This window comes from Cololabis saira, chromosome 6 (genome assembly GCF_033807715.1).
Source record: "Cololabis saira isolate AMF1-May2022 chromosome 6, fColSai1.1, whole genome shotgun sequence".
Taxonomy (NCBI): domain Eukaryota; kingdom Metazoa; phylum Chordata; class Actinopteri; order Beloniformes; family Belonidae; genus Cololabis; species Cololabis saira.
Window position 1 is genome coordinate 7,643,308 of NC_084592.1, and position 18,663 is coordinate 7,661,970.

At 40.5% G+C, this 18,663-nt stretch overlaps 1 protein-coding gene across 4 annotated transcripts in view; it reads left to right on the forward strand.

The window, feature by feature from the left end:
- sema5ba (sema domain, seven thrombospondin repeats (type 1 and type 1-like), transmembrane domain (TM) and short cytoplasmic domain, (semaphorin) 5Ba) overlaps positions 1-18,663 on the forward strand; it is a 310,185-nt gene that overhangs the window by 202,803 nt on the left and 88,719 nt on the right. For all 4 annotated transcript variants that reach the window (XM_061723153.1, XM_061723155.1, XM_061723156.1 and 1 more), the window contains one exon: positions 2,631-2,916. In XM_061723153.1, coding sequence (XP_061579137.1) covers positions 2,631-2,916 — 286 coding nt within the window. The remainder of the gene's footprint in view (positions 1-2,630; positions 2,917-18,663) is intronic.

Consider the following 18,663-nt stretch of genomic DNA (forward strand, 5'->3'; position numbering starts at 1 on the left):
CTCCTCATGCTGATTGTCTCTTAGTTCTTTTTTCACCACAAGTGGCTTCATTTGTGCCACCTCTTGTTTTTATCACCGATGTGGAAAATTATCAGCGACTGCTGCACGGCTGCTGTGCAGGCAGCCGTTCCAGCTCTTCTTGCTCTGCTCCAGCGTTTCATTCTTTCATAAAAACAGACTTTCTTAGCCCCCTGGGCACTTTGCATCCTCGCTGTTAACGGGTTATTTCCACAATCCATACATGTGTGTGTTTATGGAGAAAGAGAGACTGTGTTGGTTATAATCAGCATCTTTTATTTATTGTTTTTATTCTTTTATGTGCGCATATTATAAGCGAATATTATGCCAGATTTAATTAGGTTGGGGGTTTTTTTTGTCTTTTTTTTAATGTCGCTACTGTTTGCGCTCATGTACATGTCTAAGTTGGAATTCCCTCACAATAAATGGGTCCCAGCAGAAAAGTGAAGCAACCACAGCCGAGTAGTTTTCCTGTGGTTGAATGTGTCTGCACACATCTGTCTGACAGGAGAAAACCACGGCAGGAGAAACAAATCTGCAGCGCTCTGAAGCAGAATTGAACTCTATGTCAAGAAAGCACCATTGGTGTTTTCTTCTTTTAATGTTCAGTTTAAAAAATGCCACGAGAGAGCACTAATTGCATCATAAGAAAAAAAAAAAAAAAAAAGAGATGGCCAGAGCTCCACCAAGTTGACTGCAGATGTTTTTCTTTGTACTTTGACAATTATATTCTACGGAAGAGTATTAGGGCCAGGCAGGAGAAAAATAAAAATAATATTTTAGAGGAGGAAGATTTATTTTTTCATTATTTAAGTCGAAATGTCGAGAAAAAAGTCCTAAAGTCGAGATTAATGTTGAAGTAGAATTTCGAGGAAAAAGTCGAAATGTTGAGAAAAAAGTCGAAATGTTGAGGAAAAAAAGTCAAAATTTCGTGAATAAAGTCAAAATGTTGAGAAAAAAGTCGAAATGTCGAGATTCATGTTGAAGTACAATTTCGAGAAAAAAGTTGAAATGTCGAGAAAAAAGTCAAAATTCGAATGAAATGAAATTTCAACTTTATTCATGAAATTTCGACTTTTTTCTCAAAATTGTATTTCAACATTAATCTCGACATTTCAACTTTTTTCTCGACATTTCGTCTTTTTTCTCGAAGTGCACAATAAAAAAAAGTCTTCCACTCAAATTGTTTTTCTCTTGCATGGCCCTAATACTCTTCCGTAATATCCTGGCTTCACTTTATCTATTTTCTTTTTTACTCTTTTTTTTATTCAAGGAACAAAGAACATGAGGGCATCATGGGTGTTACAAAGTCAAGGCAATACAATTTCTTCTATACATCGTGCTACACTGCCAGTAGATAAATATATTTATATATAAGCATCAGATATCAGACCATATATTATCTAAATAACTGGATTGGTAATGGCAAATTATTGGTTTACCTCGTAATATGTCCTGATTTTCATCTAAATTAGAATAACAGGCAAACACAATATCTTTGAGCTGACAGTTATAGTTTCTCATGTGTTTATTTGACGCTGGTGTTTAATAAAAACATGAGAGATTATAGTTGTTTTTAGGTTTTCTGATTAAGGACATTGTATTTGTTTGTCATTGTGACTAAGATGTAGATCATGTCACTTTTTATGGTAAATTATTTTTTTTTTTTAATCAGAAATTCAGTTAAAAACAATAAAACAACCTTAATTTGAATAGGTTTACATATTTTTCTTGCTTCTATATTTTTTATGAAAAATAAGTATTATCAATGGTTTCTGATCCTATGCAAGACTGGCACAACCAGATGTTTAATGTATTTATAAACTATAATGTCATGCTAAGTGACCTCCTAAAATTGGAGAAGTTTGTTTTCTCTTCACATGACTTTGTGAGGTAATTTCATGTTTCCAGAGTAATTTAAATGTCATGAGAATCACAAGAGGATTTCACTGATACTGAGGTTGTGCACAAATATTAGACAAAAATATCTCTAAACTTCAGTCTGGATGAGTTGCATGACTAGATGCCAAAAAAATGTCACGATGAGTAAAAGAATCTAAGTCAACCAATCCCTGGGGCCATGACAGAGGCTCTTCTGCTCCAGTTAGGCAGAATATTAGACCACAATAGACGTATGAATTCAAGCCCATTTTCTCCTGCTCAGCAATAAATTGGTGTTTGGTGATTGGTGTTTGCAGTGAATGACAGTAACGACCCTGTTATTCCGACTGCCTCACCTGATGAGCTACACACCCATTATTCATTTGTCACCCGTAGCAATAAAAGCAGCTCGGGCATCCAGTTAAACTCCGTTTCCATGGATTTACCATCGAAGCGTCAAACACTTATTAGCAATTATTTTTATTCACTATTCTTCTTCTGAACTGTAGCCTCTCCTTTCATTTACCTATTTGACACTGGGGTCCTTTTTTATACCAAATTAAATCTGAGTGCAGCTGTGGTTTTTATCACAATCAATGATGAGAACAAAGGTCAAAACAACAATGTCTGAAAAATAAATGTTGCAAATATCTCTGTTGGCCTTGAGTCATCATAATGATGTCCCCTCCTCCTCCTCCTCCTCCTCCTCCTCCTCTTCCTCCTGCCCATAGAGCCCCACTTCATCTCAGCCTACGACATCGGCCTCTTCACCTTCTTCTTCCTGAGGGAGAACGCGGTGGAGCACGACTGCGGCAAGACGGTGTACTCCCGCGTGGCCCGCGTCTGCAAGAACGACATCGGGGGGCGGTTTCTCCTGGAGGACACCTGGACCACGTTCATGAAGGCCCGGCTCAACTGCTCGCGCTCCGGAGAGATCCCCTTCTACTACAACGAGCTGCAGAGCACCTTTTACCTGCCCGAGCAAGACCTCATCTACGGCATCTTCACCACCAATGTGTGAGTGGACGCGTTGGGGGAGTTACACTGCAAAAACTCAAAATCTTAACAAGAATATTTGTCTTATTTCTAGTCTTAGTTATTTTTACTCAAACAAATCGCATTACACTTAAAGTGTCATTATCAGAAAAATAACTTTTTTCAATTTTCACCTGTTTCAAGTAGATTTTCACTTAAAATAAGTTTTTAATAAGATTTTTTTGCTTGTAATGAGAAGATAAATCTTGTTCCACTAGCAGATTTTTCTACTTATTTCAAGTGAAAATGTACTTGAAACAGGTGAAAATTGTCAAATAACAAGTTCTTTTTCTGGTAATGACTCTTTGACTCTTTTAAGTGTAATGAGATTTTTTGACTAAAAATTAGGCATTTTAACTAGAAATAAGACAAATATTCCTGGTAAGATTTTGAGTTTTTGCTGTGCTTGAGTTGACTAATTGTGGGAGAAATTTGTTTCTGCACTCCGACTATACGCACACACACACACACACACACACACACACACACACACACACCAAACCCTCATAAAAACGTAGCGCGGGGTCGGACGGATTGTTTAGTTGGATATGTTAGTCTTGTTTGCCTGACTCATGGATTTTTTCTTTATCCAACCGAAGCTCTTGCAAATGAGAATATATGGCCCTGCCACGGCTCTGAAATAAGAGCCGAACTTCAGCGTGAACTGATAAATCCACGCGGGTGTCGGTGGTGCTGAAGAAGCAGATATATTTGTAATAGAGAATGTAAAGGTACGTCACGCTGGGCTGCTCGTGGGGGTGCAGCGCCAGCCTGTAATGAATGCTTTCCTGTTAGCGGCTGCTACTGTTGTCGTCTGGTCGGTTCTTGTTATGTTTGGCAAAAAAGTTGGTCCAAACAGTCAAATCCGGCAGAGAAAGGAGGACATGGAAAAAGGAAAAGGGAAGTTGGACCTTCTAGATGGAAACTGAAATGTGATTCCCTGCAAAACTGGACCAGCCTCACACTTCTTGACCCGTTGATTAAGTAAACAAAGTTTAAAGCGTTCTCATCCATCATCGAGGTTCTGGCAGTCGGTTTTATGAGGCTTTTTATTGAGAGTAAATATTCCTTATGATCTTGAAACACACATTTGTTCCACTTTTTAGTTAGGATGAGTAGAAATAGGCTAACGTGATTTCAGAAGCTGATCCTACAGTATGTGCATATAAACAAGTGCTAAACTTAGTTCTGCATACAAAAGACAGCCGAGAGCAAGAGAGAATGTAAAATAGCATCTAAAACGAACCCGGGGATGACGTCAACTTCACATTCTCTGTTGTTCCCTTTAAATTTTTCCTTTTGTTCAGTTTTGTTTCAGGTTTGCAATGTTCTCTAAGCTTGACAATTGGAAACACCTTATTTTCTCAGATAAGGCGGAGGCCTTTATTTGCTTAAGCTGCTTAGGGCACCAGGCCTTATAAGAGGCAGAGCTTCATTTCTAATTCTCCTTGTTATTAGTTTGACTTTTCGTATTTTTCCACTGTGCTTTTGTTTGATGCAACAAAAATGAACCTGGAATGATACACAAACCTGCGTATTCATTTACAAGTCAGCTAAAGGTCGTTCATTCCCACTATAATCCATGTAAGCTCATAAAACATAGGTGCAACATTCCATCCTGTCTTTTCCCCCTCTGGAATTTTACCTTGAGCGTGTTGAGAAGTTTAAAGTCAATGTTTTCTGTGGATTTCAGAAAGATTGTACAGAAATAAATTAAATCCCTTCTGAAATTTCATACACGGCATTATGTTCTTAGCAGGGCTTGTTAAAAAAAAAAGGAGAATAAAATAAAATTCAACTGATATCGGGGACTGAAAATATGTTATTTAAATAAATAAGATTTATTTCATGCTGGTTAGTGATTCATGAATATAAGCTCTCATGAAGAATACAAATATCAGAAATTGTGACGGAGAAGTCCAAAGGGTTAACAACGGCGTCACGGCAACGGCGTCACGGCAACGGCGTCACGGCAACGGCGTCACGGCAACGGCGTCACGGCAACGGCGTCACGGCAACGGCGACGGCGTGGCTCTGCATTGGTTTAACGCAGAACCTTTCCACATAGCCGGGTATTTACAAAAACGGATATTTCCCCCTCTACGTTTTGAAAAATATCCTCGTTTACACGAACCCGCGTAAGTAGCTGTTAAGGTGCTATGAGCAGCCAAACCTGCAGGGGGCAGTGTAATGAGAAGATAAAGTCATGCTAGCCAATCAGAATCCTGGAAAAAAACATCAACAAATGACACGTGTGAAGCCTGATTTATGGTTCCGCGTTAAATCGACGGCGTAGCCTACGTACGGTGCGTGTCGCCATGTACCCTACGCCGTAGCTCTGCGTTGGTGTAACGCGGAACCATAAATCAGCCTTGACTGCAGTTACTTCCAAGATGAACGAGAGTCTTTCGTTTGGAGTGACAGAAGTGGAGTTACTTTTAAGTGTGACTTTAGAATATAAAACCGGTAAAATACAAGAAAATATTGACGGTGGCCAAACAAATTGAAAACACAGGTCACACACATGACGCTGGTGACGTTTCTGTCTCATAATGTGACGTTCTGAAGCCTAAATGTCCGTTTCTCTCCGTTTACAAGCAAACGTGAAAACGGAGTTTTTGAAAATCTCCACTTTGGCCGGAGTTTTCAGAAATGATGGTTTTTGGTGACTTTGAGCTTTGTTGGCCAAAACGCATGAAAACACCTCCGTGTAAACGGGGCCTTAAATCAGGCTTAACACTTTTCCGTGTTATAGGACATACATGCTTCATTTTCCTTGATTTCTTGACCTCACGCTTTTGCGTTTTGATGTCTGAGGTGGAGGGATGTGGAGGGAAGGTTGAAGTTGAGTTGCGTGAGCTGAGACACTATCTTTGTCACTCATCTGCTTCCAAAAAAGCAGCATGGAGTTTGAGCACACACATTGTTGCGGTGCGGTGCCAGCTCTGAATGTCATGAAGAAGGGCTGATTGATGCCTAACCACCCCTGGCCTCCGTCTCCGTACCTGTGGCAGCATTGCTTTATGTTCTTTTAATGCAGTGGCGGCTGGATGAGTTATGACAGTCGCTCATGAACTTTTTTATACCCTCTGACAAAAACTGCTGGCAATTAATGAGCCAAAATGCCCACATTTTTGCTTGGAGATTTCCGCAATTGTGCTTTTTTAAGTGTGAACTGTGTGAAAAGCTTTTTTTCCATTAAACCTTTGTCATTGTGCCATTATTTACCAAAAAGAAAAAAACATTATGTAAACAATACTAAGTACCCTCTTCTTTCTTGGGAGTAATATGCAGTCGGTTGCTTATCAGCCCTTGATGAATTGATCATTAGCAGGTATGCAGTCCTCAAAAAAAGCATTTTGGCCGTTTGAGGGTGTGAAGCATTCAGGTGTAAGAGAACATGATGCTGAGAGAGAAAGCGATAAACAATGGCCAAGCTATGAAAGCAAATGCAGCTGCATGTCAGTCTGCAGAGAGCTATTAAAAAAAAACAACCATGCAGTCTAGCAAGGTTATTGTGAGTGGAAAGAATTCAAGAACATTGCCAGCTATGCCAGGGTGGATTTCTCAGTAAATTTAACCCAAAGTCACACTGGGAGTGTTCAAGCATCACTGAGCTTGTTAAATGTTAGTACGTGACAGCCCAATTTAAATACAATTGGACCCATACAGTATGTTTAGAAGTATTACCAGCGGAGAGCCTCTTCTGTCTACAAAGAAGCCAGCGCTATGCTTGGCAAAAACCAAAGATGGCATTCCAGCAAAAATACCTCACACCCACTGCGATACATGGCAGTGGAGAAGTGATAATATGGTGTTGGGGAAATGAACACGCAGTTATTCCAACAGCCCATCTTACAAATGAGCCAAAAGTACTGTAGACTACGCTACTGTGCGCTGCACTCTCAGCTCAGAACAGCTGATTGGAGTTACCAACCTGTCAGCCAATCAGAAAACAGAATTTCTCAGCCAATCGGAAAATAGATTTTTTTGTTGCCGGGTAAAGTTTGAGTTTCAGCTTTGAGCGTTCCACACACACACACGCACACACACACACACACACATACAGAATAACCAACACTGTTCGAGGGTCCCATTTGGGGCTATTTAATGTGTTTTTCTTAATTTTTATTTTATTGGTTTTTGTATTTATTTGTTTGTTTAGCAATATAGCATGAATATTGTGAAGAGACAATGGTCGCTATGGTACTGTTTTCCTTTGTTATACACTGCAAAAACTCAAAATCTTAACAAGAATATTTGTCTTATTTTTGGTTAAAATGTCTAATTTTTAGTCAAAAATCTCATTACACTTAAAACAAGACTCATCACTGGAAAAAACAACAATTTTCACCTGTTTCAAGTAGATTTTCACTTAAAATAAGTAGAAAAATCTGCCAGTGGAACAAGATTTTTTTGCTTGTAATGAGAAGATAAATCTTGTCCCACTGGCAGATTTTTCTATTTATTTCAAGTGATAAAATTTACTTGAAAAAGGTGAAAATTGTCAAATAAGTTATTTTTCTGGGAATGACTCTTGTTTTAAGTGTAATCAGATTTTTTGACTAAAAATGAGACATTTTAACTAGAAATAAGACAAATATTCCTGGTAAGATTTTGAGTTTTTGCAGTGTAGAATCATTAAAACAGTGTATTTGATATAGTCAAATAAGTTATTTCTGAAGAAGCTGGTCGATGGGTCACCGGGATGGAGACAGTCCTCCGTGCGTGCTATTAGCTCAGCAAACAGAGTAAACAGATAGCAGTAAAACAAGAGCGCGGTTGAAGAGCGCAGACCTCCACCAATCAGCTCCGTTCTCCATTCCCCCTGCAAAACACTCCTGGATCCAGACAGCGATCCGGATCACCACCAGCATCTAATCAGTTGATCCCTGCGTCATTGCTAACCTATCCTGAAAATGGAATCAAAATCTGTTTGTTAACTTTTGAGTTATTTTGAAAACTTTTTCAATGTTTTTTCCATGCCCACCCATTAGCCACATTCTGGCTCCACCGCTGGTTAAAGGTGCATGTACATGCTATTGAATGGTGGGAGTACTCAGTAAATAAAAAACTAAATATTTGGCTTCATTTTCTGTTAAATAATGACCCAGTGAAAAAGTCGTTATTTGTCTCGCCAACACCAAGACTTTCGTACACTCTAGTTATACACACATGCACACTTAAATTCTCTCTGTGGAAAATGCTTTCCTGGGAAAAGACAGATAGGAATGATAATTTAGTAATAACGAGATTTCAGATGCTGGTATTTAACAGCACTACGGATCCCAAGATGGTTCATTATATCTGCCATGGCACGCACTAATGATCTGACTTGTTCACTACGTGGAGCTGCTTTCATCTGTAACCTTGATCATTGCCCTTCGGGGGCAGTATCTTTTAACTCCATTATCATCTGTTGATATAAATGTTTACAAAATTAATCGCAATAAAGACCTGTAAAAGTAGCAACGAGGTAAAATCCTGCTGAAATCTTAATTGAATAAAAGCTATAGAAAAGGGAAGACTTACTGGGGGAATTAAAGTCTTTTGATATTCATCATCTGATTTGGCTGCTTGTGTGCATGATGAAAACAAATGCGGTGATGAGAGCGGCTATACTTTCTGATTATCTCATCCTGAGTCTACCGTTCCGCCACCGTTCAGGGGTGGATGATTAAATAGGCGCAGTCGGCACAGACCCTGAGGACCTGAGGCATCACGACGCCTCTGGACCGGGGCCTTTGTATGAACTGACTTCATATTTCATTTTGGAAAGGCAAAGATCCCTACTTAAAGATGCAAAAGTAATTCTAAAGTGATACAAAACAACCCAAGAGAAACACAAAAAAACGATAAAGTTGTACAGAAGGACTTATGTGCATTCACCTCCCTTTTCCATCATAAACCGTCCATTTCCTCTATTATGCACTTTGTGTAAGGAATAACTGAATAATGTCAATCATATACTAGCTTTCTGTCAAATTTCTTTGACATCTTGAAAGAATTAGCATTCTAAAATGTAAAATTACTGTAACATAATACAAGCCTTGTCTTTTTGAGCTGAAAGGATGAACAACCCCACTAAAACATGCTCCAACTTGAAGAGCACTTTCACCACCAACAAGAATATTAATCAGGGAAAAGTGAGACACACACACACTCACACACACAAGCCACAGCACTTCAACTTCTTTTCATTAAGCCTTCAGAGTTTATCACTTCAAAAGGTTTGTTGCTCCAACATTTTGTCACTTAGCGCAGAGTGAGACAAGTTTCTGGGGTTTAGAGCTTCTCTGCTGCTAATGAACAGCATGGATGCATGCAGCTCTCAGATGAACTGGATGCACAGACTGACTCGCATTTCCTCTGGTGTTTGATTGCTCCAGTGGAGAGGACGACACTCTTCACTGCAAAGAGGAAACACTGGGAACCAGAGTGTGCAGTTTAGGGATGTTCTCATGCCTCTTAAGCTTAGTAGAAAGTGTGTTCCTCTGTTTTGGTTCACCTACAGCATGGCAGTTTGTGCACTTGAGACTGGTCATTGTATGTGACACTGGAGTCTAGAAAATAAGGTACTGTGGAAGGAATTGGCACAACAGGGTGGGTTATCTTTGCTCAAATGGAAGCCTAGGCGTTGCATTTGGACCCACCTTCTTCACATCCACATCATTGGTTATTGCTGTTCTCTTCCTGCAATACCATTTAGTGTTGATTTGATTTTATTGCCAGACGTATGGCGCCTATTCATCACCAATTATATTGCAAATCCAACCCCTACATTTTAGAAACAAAACCTAGATTATTCTGTTTTGAACCATCTTTGAACGAGTGAGGGAATGATGGAGCGTGAGACTGACAGACGGGTCGGTGCAGCGTCCACAGTTATGCGGTCGATGTACCGGACCATCGTGGTGAAGAAGGAGCTGAGCCGAAAGTCGAAGCTCTCGATTTACCAGTCAATCGACGCACCTACCCTCACCTATGGTCATGAACTTTGGGTAGTGACCGAAAGGACAAGATCGCGGATACAAGCGGCCGAGATGAGTTTCCTCCGCAGGGTGGCTGGACGCTCCCTTAGAGATAGGGTGAGGAGTTCGGTCACCCGGGAGGAGCTCGGAGTCGAGCCGCTGCTCCTTCACATTGAGAGGAGTCAGCTGAGGTGGCTTGGGCATCTGTACCGGATGCCTCCTGGACGCCTCCCTAGGGAGGTGTTCCAGGCATGTCCCTCCTCCCTAGGGAGGAGTTCCAGGCCTGTCCCTCCTCCCTAGGTAGCTGTTCCAGGCATGTCCCTCCTCCCTAGGGAGGTGTTCCAGGCATGTCCCTCCTCCCTAGGGAGGAGTTCCAGGCATGTCCCTCCTCCCTAGGGAGGTGTTCCAGGCATGTTCCTCCTCCCTAGGGAGGAGTTCCAGGCATGTCCCACCGGGAGGAGACCCCGGGAAGACCCAGGACACCCTGGAGAGACTATATATCTCGGCTGGCCTGGGAACGTCTCGGACTCCCCTCGGAAGAGTTGGAGGAAGTGTCTGGGGTGAAGGAAGTCTGGTCATCTCTGCTGAGACTGCTGCCCCCGCGACCCGGTTCTGGATAAGTGGAAATGGATGGATGGATGGACCATCTTTCCGATGTTGCACTTCTGAAGCAAGTGTCAAATCTGTGCCATGTCAATCTACAGTCGGGAGGTGGGACATACTGTAGCCGAGATCTGATATCTCATTGGCTCACATTACTGAAGGAGCTTATCTTGTTATGTGACCAAATTGATGATATATAATAAAAAATGGACATACATTAACAACTTACCCCTGCTTACTGGCTCTCCTGACCGCGACAAGGACAATATTGGCGCTCTGACAACTGGGGCTGTAATATGTGTGTGTGTGTGTGTGTGTGTGTGTGTGTGTGTGTGTGTGTGTGTGTGTGTGTGTGTGTGTGTGTGTGTGTGTGTGTGTGTGTGTGTGTGTGTGTGTGTGTGTGTGTGTGTGTGTGTGTGTGTGTGTGTCGTGTATGATGGGTTCTTTCATGGGAGAAGTTGAGTTCTGCGTCTCACCTTCTGCTTGCTCACCTGTTAAGCTGGCAGCGTCACACACTGCATGGCTGCCACCCAGCTGCCATTTCTTTTAGTGATAGATGGAGGGAGTGTGCGTGAAGGAATCGGTAGAGACAAAATGCAATAAGGACCTGGGGGGGATAGAGAGAGAGAGAGTTGAAAATGGAGAAAAGGGGGAGGGAGATGGGAAGAGGTAATGAGAAAATCATTGAACTCCAAGCCTTTGTCTTTCCTCCATTGTTTCTTCCTTCCTTTCTGAGAGGACTCATCGGTCCACCCTCCAAAACTGCTTCCCTCATCGGGGTTGGATATGTTAATGCAATCACCACAAGCACTGTCTCCATCTGTCTGGCCTAAATTGAACAGACTCACAGCTGCTCCCAGGAGTTTGTGGCTCTGAAGCACAACAGTAAGAGTTGGAACGGAGTACTTGTTTGACTTCTGCCTGCTCACGACGTGGGCTGCTCGGGGCTCAGAGGTGTAAAGCAAGCTCGTCTCTCTGTTTGTGGCCCTCATGGTGTGTCCTGGGATAGTCTGTAAACTGAATTGGCACTTTATCATATTTTCATTGTTTCCATTTTAAAAACGGCCTAAGAAGGAGTTGAGAGAAAGGGCAGGGTTTTACTTGGTGTTTTCTCTTCAGTGATGTTGGCGTGCATAAGAGGAGATGGAGACATATGCATCAGTTATCAGTTGGTTCTGCTTGTCCAACGTAGCCAATGTTCTTTATAGTGATGTCCTCAAATTAGTTTTACAGTCATACATACATTCATTACATTAATGTACCATATATTTACAACTCTTGGGGGGAAAGGGTATTTTAATCAATAAGGTTCCTCATAGCACTCATGATTTCACCGCCCATACAGGGAAAGCAGTGTTATCTTCCTCATGAACGTACAAAGAATACACTCAGTTTTGTTTTATTTTGCTCTCTAAAAAAGGAACAAGATGTCGTAGAGAGAGATTTCTAGTTGAGGCTGGTTGCTTCAGAAAAAACAAAACAAAACTCTGGGGCCTCATTCAACAAATGTTAGAATACATTTGTGTGTGAACAGTTTATAGATAAAAAAAATGTGTTTTAGCATTCACGAAAATGTTGTTCCAAACTTGTTCTCAGTATGAACCAAATCTTATGACAGTATGCAAGACTTTATCTAAATAAGGACTGCAGTTAATATGCTCAGCATTATCCAACGTTATATCTGTGCTTTATGTGGTATTTTCATCATATATGAAGATACCTTTAGTTGTTTAAACATTATGATAAGCAGTGTAAGACTTAAATGAACAAGTGTTTACAAATATATCTCTAGATACAATTATATCTCTAGATGCAGAAAAAGCATTCGATCGGGTAATTTCGAAATTTCTATTGGCCAATCCTTTATCGACTGGATAAGGATATTATATAGCTCTCCCAAGGCATGTGTAAGGACAAACGATCAAATCTCAACAAGCTTTAACTTGCAAAGAGGTACAAGACAGGGTTGTCCTCTTTCTCCCTCACTATTATATTTATTGAGCCTTTAGCAGCTGCTATTAGGCAAAACCAAAATATTAAAGGTATACAATGCAAAACAGAACACAAGATAAGTCTTATTTTGACTAATAAATGAACAAGTGTAAGCTTAACTTCAGAGTTTGCTGCTGACCCCAGGCCTGGTCCCAGGCCCAGTCCTCACTGGTCCCTGTCACGCCAGCACTAACAGTGGAAAATAAACATGCAGGGCGACAATCCATCTTTCCATAGTAATCATCACCTGATTTTATGGCGGTCCCTGGGTGGGGATTTACGTTAATTAATGCACAGCGGGAGTGCGCTGCCAATTTGCAGTTGATTGGTATTCATGAACATACACACGTCCGTACGATCTGATCGGAGTTTTATGAGCCGTACTCCGGATACGTAAATCTGGAGTAGGTTTTTACGAAGGTGATTTATGTGCAAACACGTGAAAGATTTACAAAGAGTTCATCAATGAAGCCTTTATTTTCCTGATGAAGCTATTTGGGCTTTTATTATTTTATCCCCATTGAGAGAACAGAAGATTTTCCTTAAACAGCTGTTCACCAGCTAACATGTCCTCATAGAATGGAAACATACTTTTTTATATTTCTAATTTGTGGAATTCAGTTGGATCTCTACAAGATGAGAAAAAGGAAGGGGGGGGGCATTGTATTCCTTACTATAAAATGAAAACGATGTAATATGGAAGATTTTAGTATTCCATCAGAATATACGCTTACTCAAAATCCAAAAGCTTGAATACTGTAGGTCTTTTAATTAACTGCAGGTCCTTAATGGAAAAGTCCCCGTCGTGAGTTCAGAGCAGCTGCAGGGTTCACCTGCGGAGGGGTCTAGCCTGTATTAATTAACTAATTATGAACCTCCTTATCTAGTCCTGGGTGCATTCACTAACCTCACACCGCACCAGTTGTAAGCCTCGTATCGTAGAACCTGGGGTAGGATGACGATTGCAGACAGGAATTGTCCTTTTATTAAGTCAACAATTATCCACCAAAACATTTTCTGTATCTGGTTCATTCCGTTCGGGGTCGGGGGTGGGAAGCAACCTGGGACAGGCCAACAGTCTGTCACCATCGTACTCACAAGTGCAAAGAGTTTGAAATCAATGGTTCAGCCCAAGTTGCTTGTTTTTGGACTATCAAAGCAGTAAATTCATCTAATTGCAGGGTGCAAACCCCGGAATCAAAATCAGAATCATGTTTATTTGGCCAGGTTAAGTCAGACAAGACATGGAATTTGACTCAGTTATTTTCGATCACTGTACAGTAAATAGGCAATAGACAAATGACGGCTCTTATTAACATATATACAATTTTTAAAAAGTGAAAGGTGCAGCAGTATGAGGTAGACATGATTATTGAAAGGTGCATTGTCACAGCATATGATTGTGTTATTATTATTAGGCAGGAAGACCCTGAATCTCTTTTAGTATTTCCCGTGGCAAATATATTGTTGTTTCCTTCTTCATAACTGAAAGTATCTGGTGTCTTTTCTGTGTCATACAGTATGTCACTCTCAACGTAAAAGTCTTCGGGTTTTGGCTTAATCAAACAAAAACATAAAAAAAATCAGATTTACTTTTCAGGACTAAAATATTTTCACAGTTCCACTGGTTTATAATATTTGTTTGTTTTTTTGTTCCTACTGTAGTTGAACAAAGGTAGTTTACAGCTAATTAGAGCCGCTACAGAAAGACTTCGATCAGGGGAGCCATCACACAACTATAAAGGCTGCTGGTCTTGTTCACACTTCCTGCACTCAAGCAGTGTCTTGCTCCGTGCACGAGTGGAGAGTGGAAAGAGACACTCTCTCAGTGCACGAGTTCCCCACTGACACCGGCAGTGCAGAGGGACACTCTCTCAGTGCAGGTCAGTGGAGACTAGAGACTCTCCACTGACCTGCAAGACACTCGTGAAACACTCTGGAGGCTCCAGGCTCACCGTTCAGCCCAGACATCAGTGGCAAGTCTTAGAAAACAACACAAACATACAAGACAGACTCATACAGTTTAATTCCTCTTTAATTCAGAATTAAAATTAAATCTGATTTAAAATGAGTAAAAATGACCATGTAAACACCTAATTCCGAATGAAAATGGCCATTCCGAATTAAATTTAATTCGGAAGTAAGTGGCTGGTTTATTCCGATTTTAAATCCGAATAGAACAATTCCACGATCATGTATACACTCATTCCTCTTTAAATTAATTCCAGTCTTTCTTTCTGCTCGTTCCCTCGCCCGTCTGTCTCCATGACGCTTATATTCCACACTGGGCTGGTTTTCCAAACAAAGTTTCAAGATGCAGCACGCAGTAAACGGTGGTCAAGAGCAGAGACCATTTATTTAAGAAATAGCTTGGAGGACCTGGAAATCATTAAAAGAACAGATGGAAAGAAACATAAAAATTGTGAGCTTTTCAAAGTTGTTGCTAATCGAGTAAGTTTGTTTTCTTCCGGTAGACGTAAATACGTAAAGACGTCCGCCCTCCTTTCCAATCGGAACCTTCCCAACCCCCAGACCTGTAGAGGAATTGGAGAAAGACCATCAAACGTGTTTTCCATGTAAACCTCAATTTGGAATTACTATTTCCATGTACAGTAAACTCGAAGGAAAATAGTTTAATTCTGAATAATTAATTCTGAATTAAAAAACATCATGTAACCGTGGCCATAGCTCATCTCCATGACTCTTTTTACTGATTAAAAAATGAATACATTATGATACTTCCAAAAGCATGCAACCTTGCGCAACTGGCTTTTCCACATCTTACTGAGGCACAATCATTTACATGTGAATAAACTCAATATTGGAAGCATCTTAGTGGAGCAGTTTTTGGACTTATATATAACATTTTTTATATTTTTCTTTCCATAGCAAAACCTGTCTCTATATTTTCAGATAAGATTCTAGGGATGAATAACTGATGGAGTGGGACTCCATCTAATTTTCTAAGGCGAGATGAAAGATTGGCAAAAAAGGGATGACAGTGGAAATGTTGCATCCTTTGAAAAGGAGCCAGCATTGCTTGACACTTGGCCATCTTATTAGACTTTGGGAAAGCCAGTTTAGGAAGTAGTTTTTACAATTCTCCAAGACAACGAGGTTATTCTTATTCTCCCTAAATCAATTGTTAGTGCCTGCAGGAAATGTGAGACCATGTGGGCAAGAAATACACTGGGCATTCAAGTAAGTCAGCCCTCATAACTGCAATACTTCTGATTATACGCATCATATTTCTGACATCACGTCTATTTTGAAATGCACGGGAACCCGCAAGCTGAAGGCAGGCCATGATCCAAGTGCAACTGCTCCTGGAGTACTTGCATGTTTTTTTTTTGTTTCATATTTTTATTGATGCAAGAGTAACAAAGGCACTTACATATGCCAGAGCACATTGGTGACAGCAATGAACATGGTTGTATGCACCAGTGGATTTAATTTTACATACTTTTAAGAACAAATAACGATTACACAAAACAAGACTAGATAAACAATACAATGAAATAGACATAATCTGTATGACATACAGTAAAAATCTGGTAAAAACAAACAAAAAAACAAAACAGAAACAAAACCCAAGTAAAAAAAAATAAATAGATAAATAAAAAGGGAATGGGGGGGTTAAGTTGACGCAAAAAAGTCCTTAAACGGTTGTCATTTATTGTAGAATTTGTTGTTCAAGTGTCCCCTTCTTGAGTATCTAATTTTCTCTACTTTTAAAAAGGACATAACCTTGTTAATCCACTGTGTACTGGAAGGAGCTGTCGTGGATTTCCAGTTAAGAAGGAGCTGGCGTTTAGCAATTACAGAGGTGAAAGCTATTACTTCCAATTCTTTAGTAGAGTATCATGTAATACTTGCATGTTTAAACATGGATTTTACAAAAAAAGAATAGCAATGCCATTATCATCCCTGTATTTCTTGTGATGGATAAAACATCTGTATCTGAGTTCAGCTTGCAGGAGCTGTGCAGCTGATGTATTGTTTAGTGTAGCTGCTGCTGACTCAGTCTGCCCGTGAATCTAACTGGATTGGGCCAAAGCTGTTGCTTTTGCTGGCATATTGTTGTGCCGTGTGAAAATATGTATGGATAATCCTGACAGCCTCTGTTCAATTCCTGGTCCCTGCTGCCTTGTGATTCTGCTGAGTGGACCCTTTTGCTCTCCTGCCGTGATGCAGGTATTAACCGAGGTCAAAACACAGGCACTCATTTGGCATAAGCTGGTGCTTTTCTACCCCATAAAATAAAGTGCATTAGCTAAAAATGGTACCCTCTCTGAACTAATGTGAGTGCATACACATGTATGAAAGTCGATTAACTAGGTTTAAAAAGCACGTGGTGAATGGACTGTTTTTACAGGATGCTTCTGCAGTCTTGATGACAACTCATGGCATTTTAACACTGCAAATCTCATTCAGCCTCACTCACTGACTACGTTTCCATACAGTCAATAACCCTTTTCTAACAAGCAATTTCAGCAATAACCCGGTTGCGCACGGCCATGTAAACACCAATAACCTTTTGAATAACCCGAATTTGCTCATATTGCGGTTTTTAAAAACCTGAAAATGACCCCTGGATTACTCCTTTTCTAACCCGAATAATTGGTCATGTATAACGTAATGCAGATGTTTGTTTTAATTTGCACCTTGCTTTTAAATAAGAGTATGGGGCTATATAGGCTATTTAATTGCATCAGTGTCTATTTTTATTTGCACCTTTTGCTATAAAATAAAGAACAAATTACATTATCTTGACAAATAAATCATGAATTCACTCTTTAAAGCATGTAGAATACATATTAAATGACCACAAATCCCTCCAATAACCAAAAACATGATTCTCAATAACATATATGGTTAACGGGATTTCCCCATCAAAAGGAACAGGAATTAGTTTTCTGCACATGTTCTGTTCACAAGGAATCCTGGTCTTTTGAGTCCAGGAAGTTCTTATAAACACGGAGAAACACAAGACCAGGAGGAAACTAATCACTTCATAAATGTAATGAAGAATATGAACATTTTGGCATTTGTAGACGGTAGAAAGTACCGGGATAGAAGATTTTTTCATGTAAAGGTAGTCACTCACTCACTCACTCACTCACTCACTCACTCACTCACTCACTCACTCACTCACTCACTCACTCACCCACCCACCGACCCATGAATGCATGCAGTGAAATGTGGGGTTCAGTGTCAACCCCATGGATACTTAAACCCCATTCACACTTGGTAAAAATGCACCCTGGGAAATCTGATCACAAGCGATCAACACTAATCTGATCGGATCCGATTGCTCAGAATGTATTTGAAGTGTGCAGGCAGCTATACGGTGAGATAATATTCTTTACGGTGCGCCGACACTGTAGAGCCGCCTGTCTGCCTGTTTCCTCCTCTCCCTGTGTCGCACATACTCATCCTGCACCGCCTTCAGCAGCAACATAGCGATGGACACAGACACCAGGCTGTCACTCAGCTACGGAGGAGGCACCAGTCGCTAAAACCGAAAACAGTGATGAGATGAGCAGCACAAAAATGCAATTTGTACAGAACTGTGGCATAAAGGGCAGTAAAATCATTTTTAAACTATGTGCTGCAACATCAAAACCTTCTGAACCTCATCCCCCAAAATAAATGATGGCGCTGAGCTGAGCGCATATGGCTGGTTGAGACTCATGACTCACAGAAACGAGAAGGAATAATCCTAAAACAGCTGCCTGTCAAAGACAGCCAGTACCAGCACAGCTGCTGTACGTCTAGCACCAGCCTGCAGGATGCTGTTTTATATGAAAAGTGCCTTTATAGGTTAAAATCAAAGTTTTCTTGTTTTTGTTTTCTTTAACCAGTTCATTAGCTAAAATTGCTTGAATGACCTGAAATTAAACAGATTCAAGGAGATTTTTCTGAGGGGTCCAGGAAAGTTTTCTTTTCTTTTCTTTGGTTTTTGGAGATTACCAAACTGTTAGTTTAGCTAAAACCCTTGTGGTCTGTGAGGCTTACTGTATATCCACATTCTCTTCATGGCCACGGTCAATCCTCAATGTGAGAGTGTCCTAGGACGGGTTCAGGGATCACCAGTAGCTCAGTGCTACTTGATTTGGAGCACGAATGTCTTCTATGTCTTGGTTGCTCTTTCCTTGTGTTG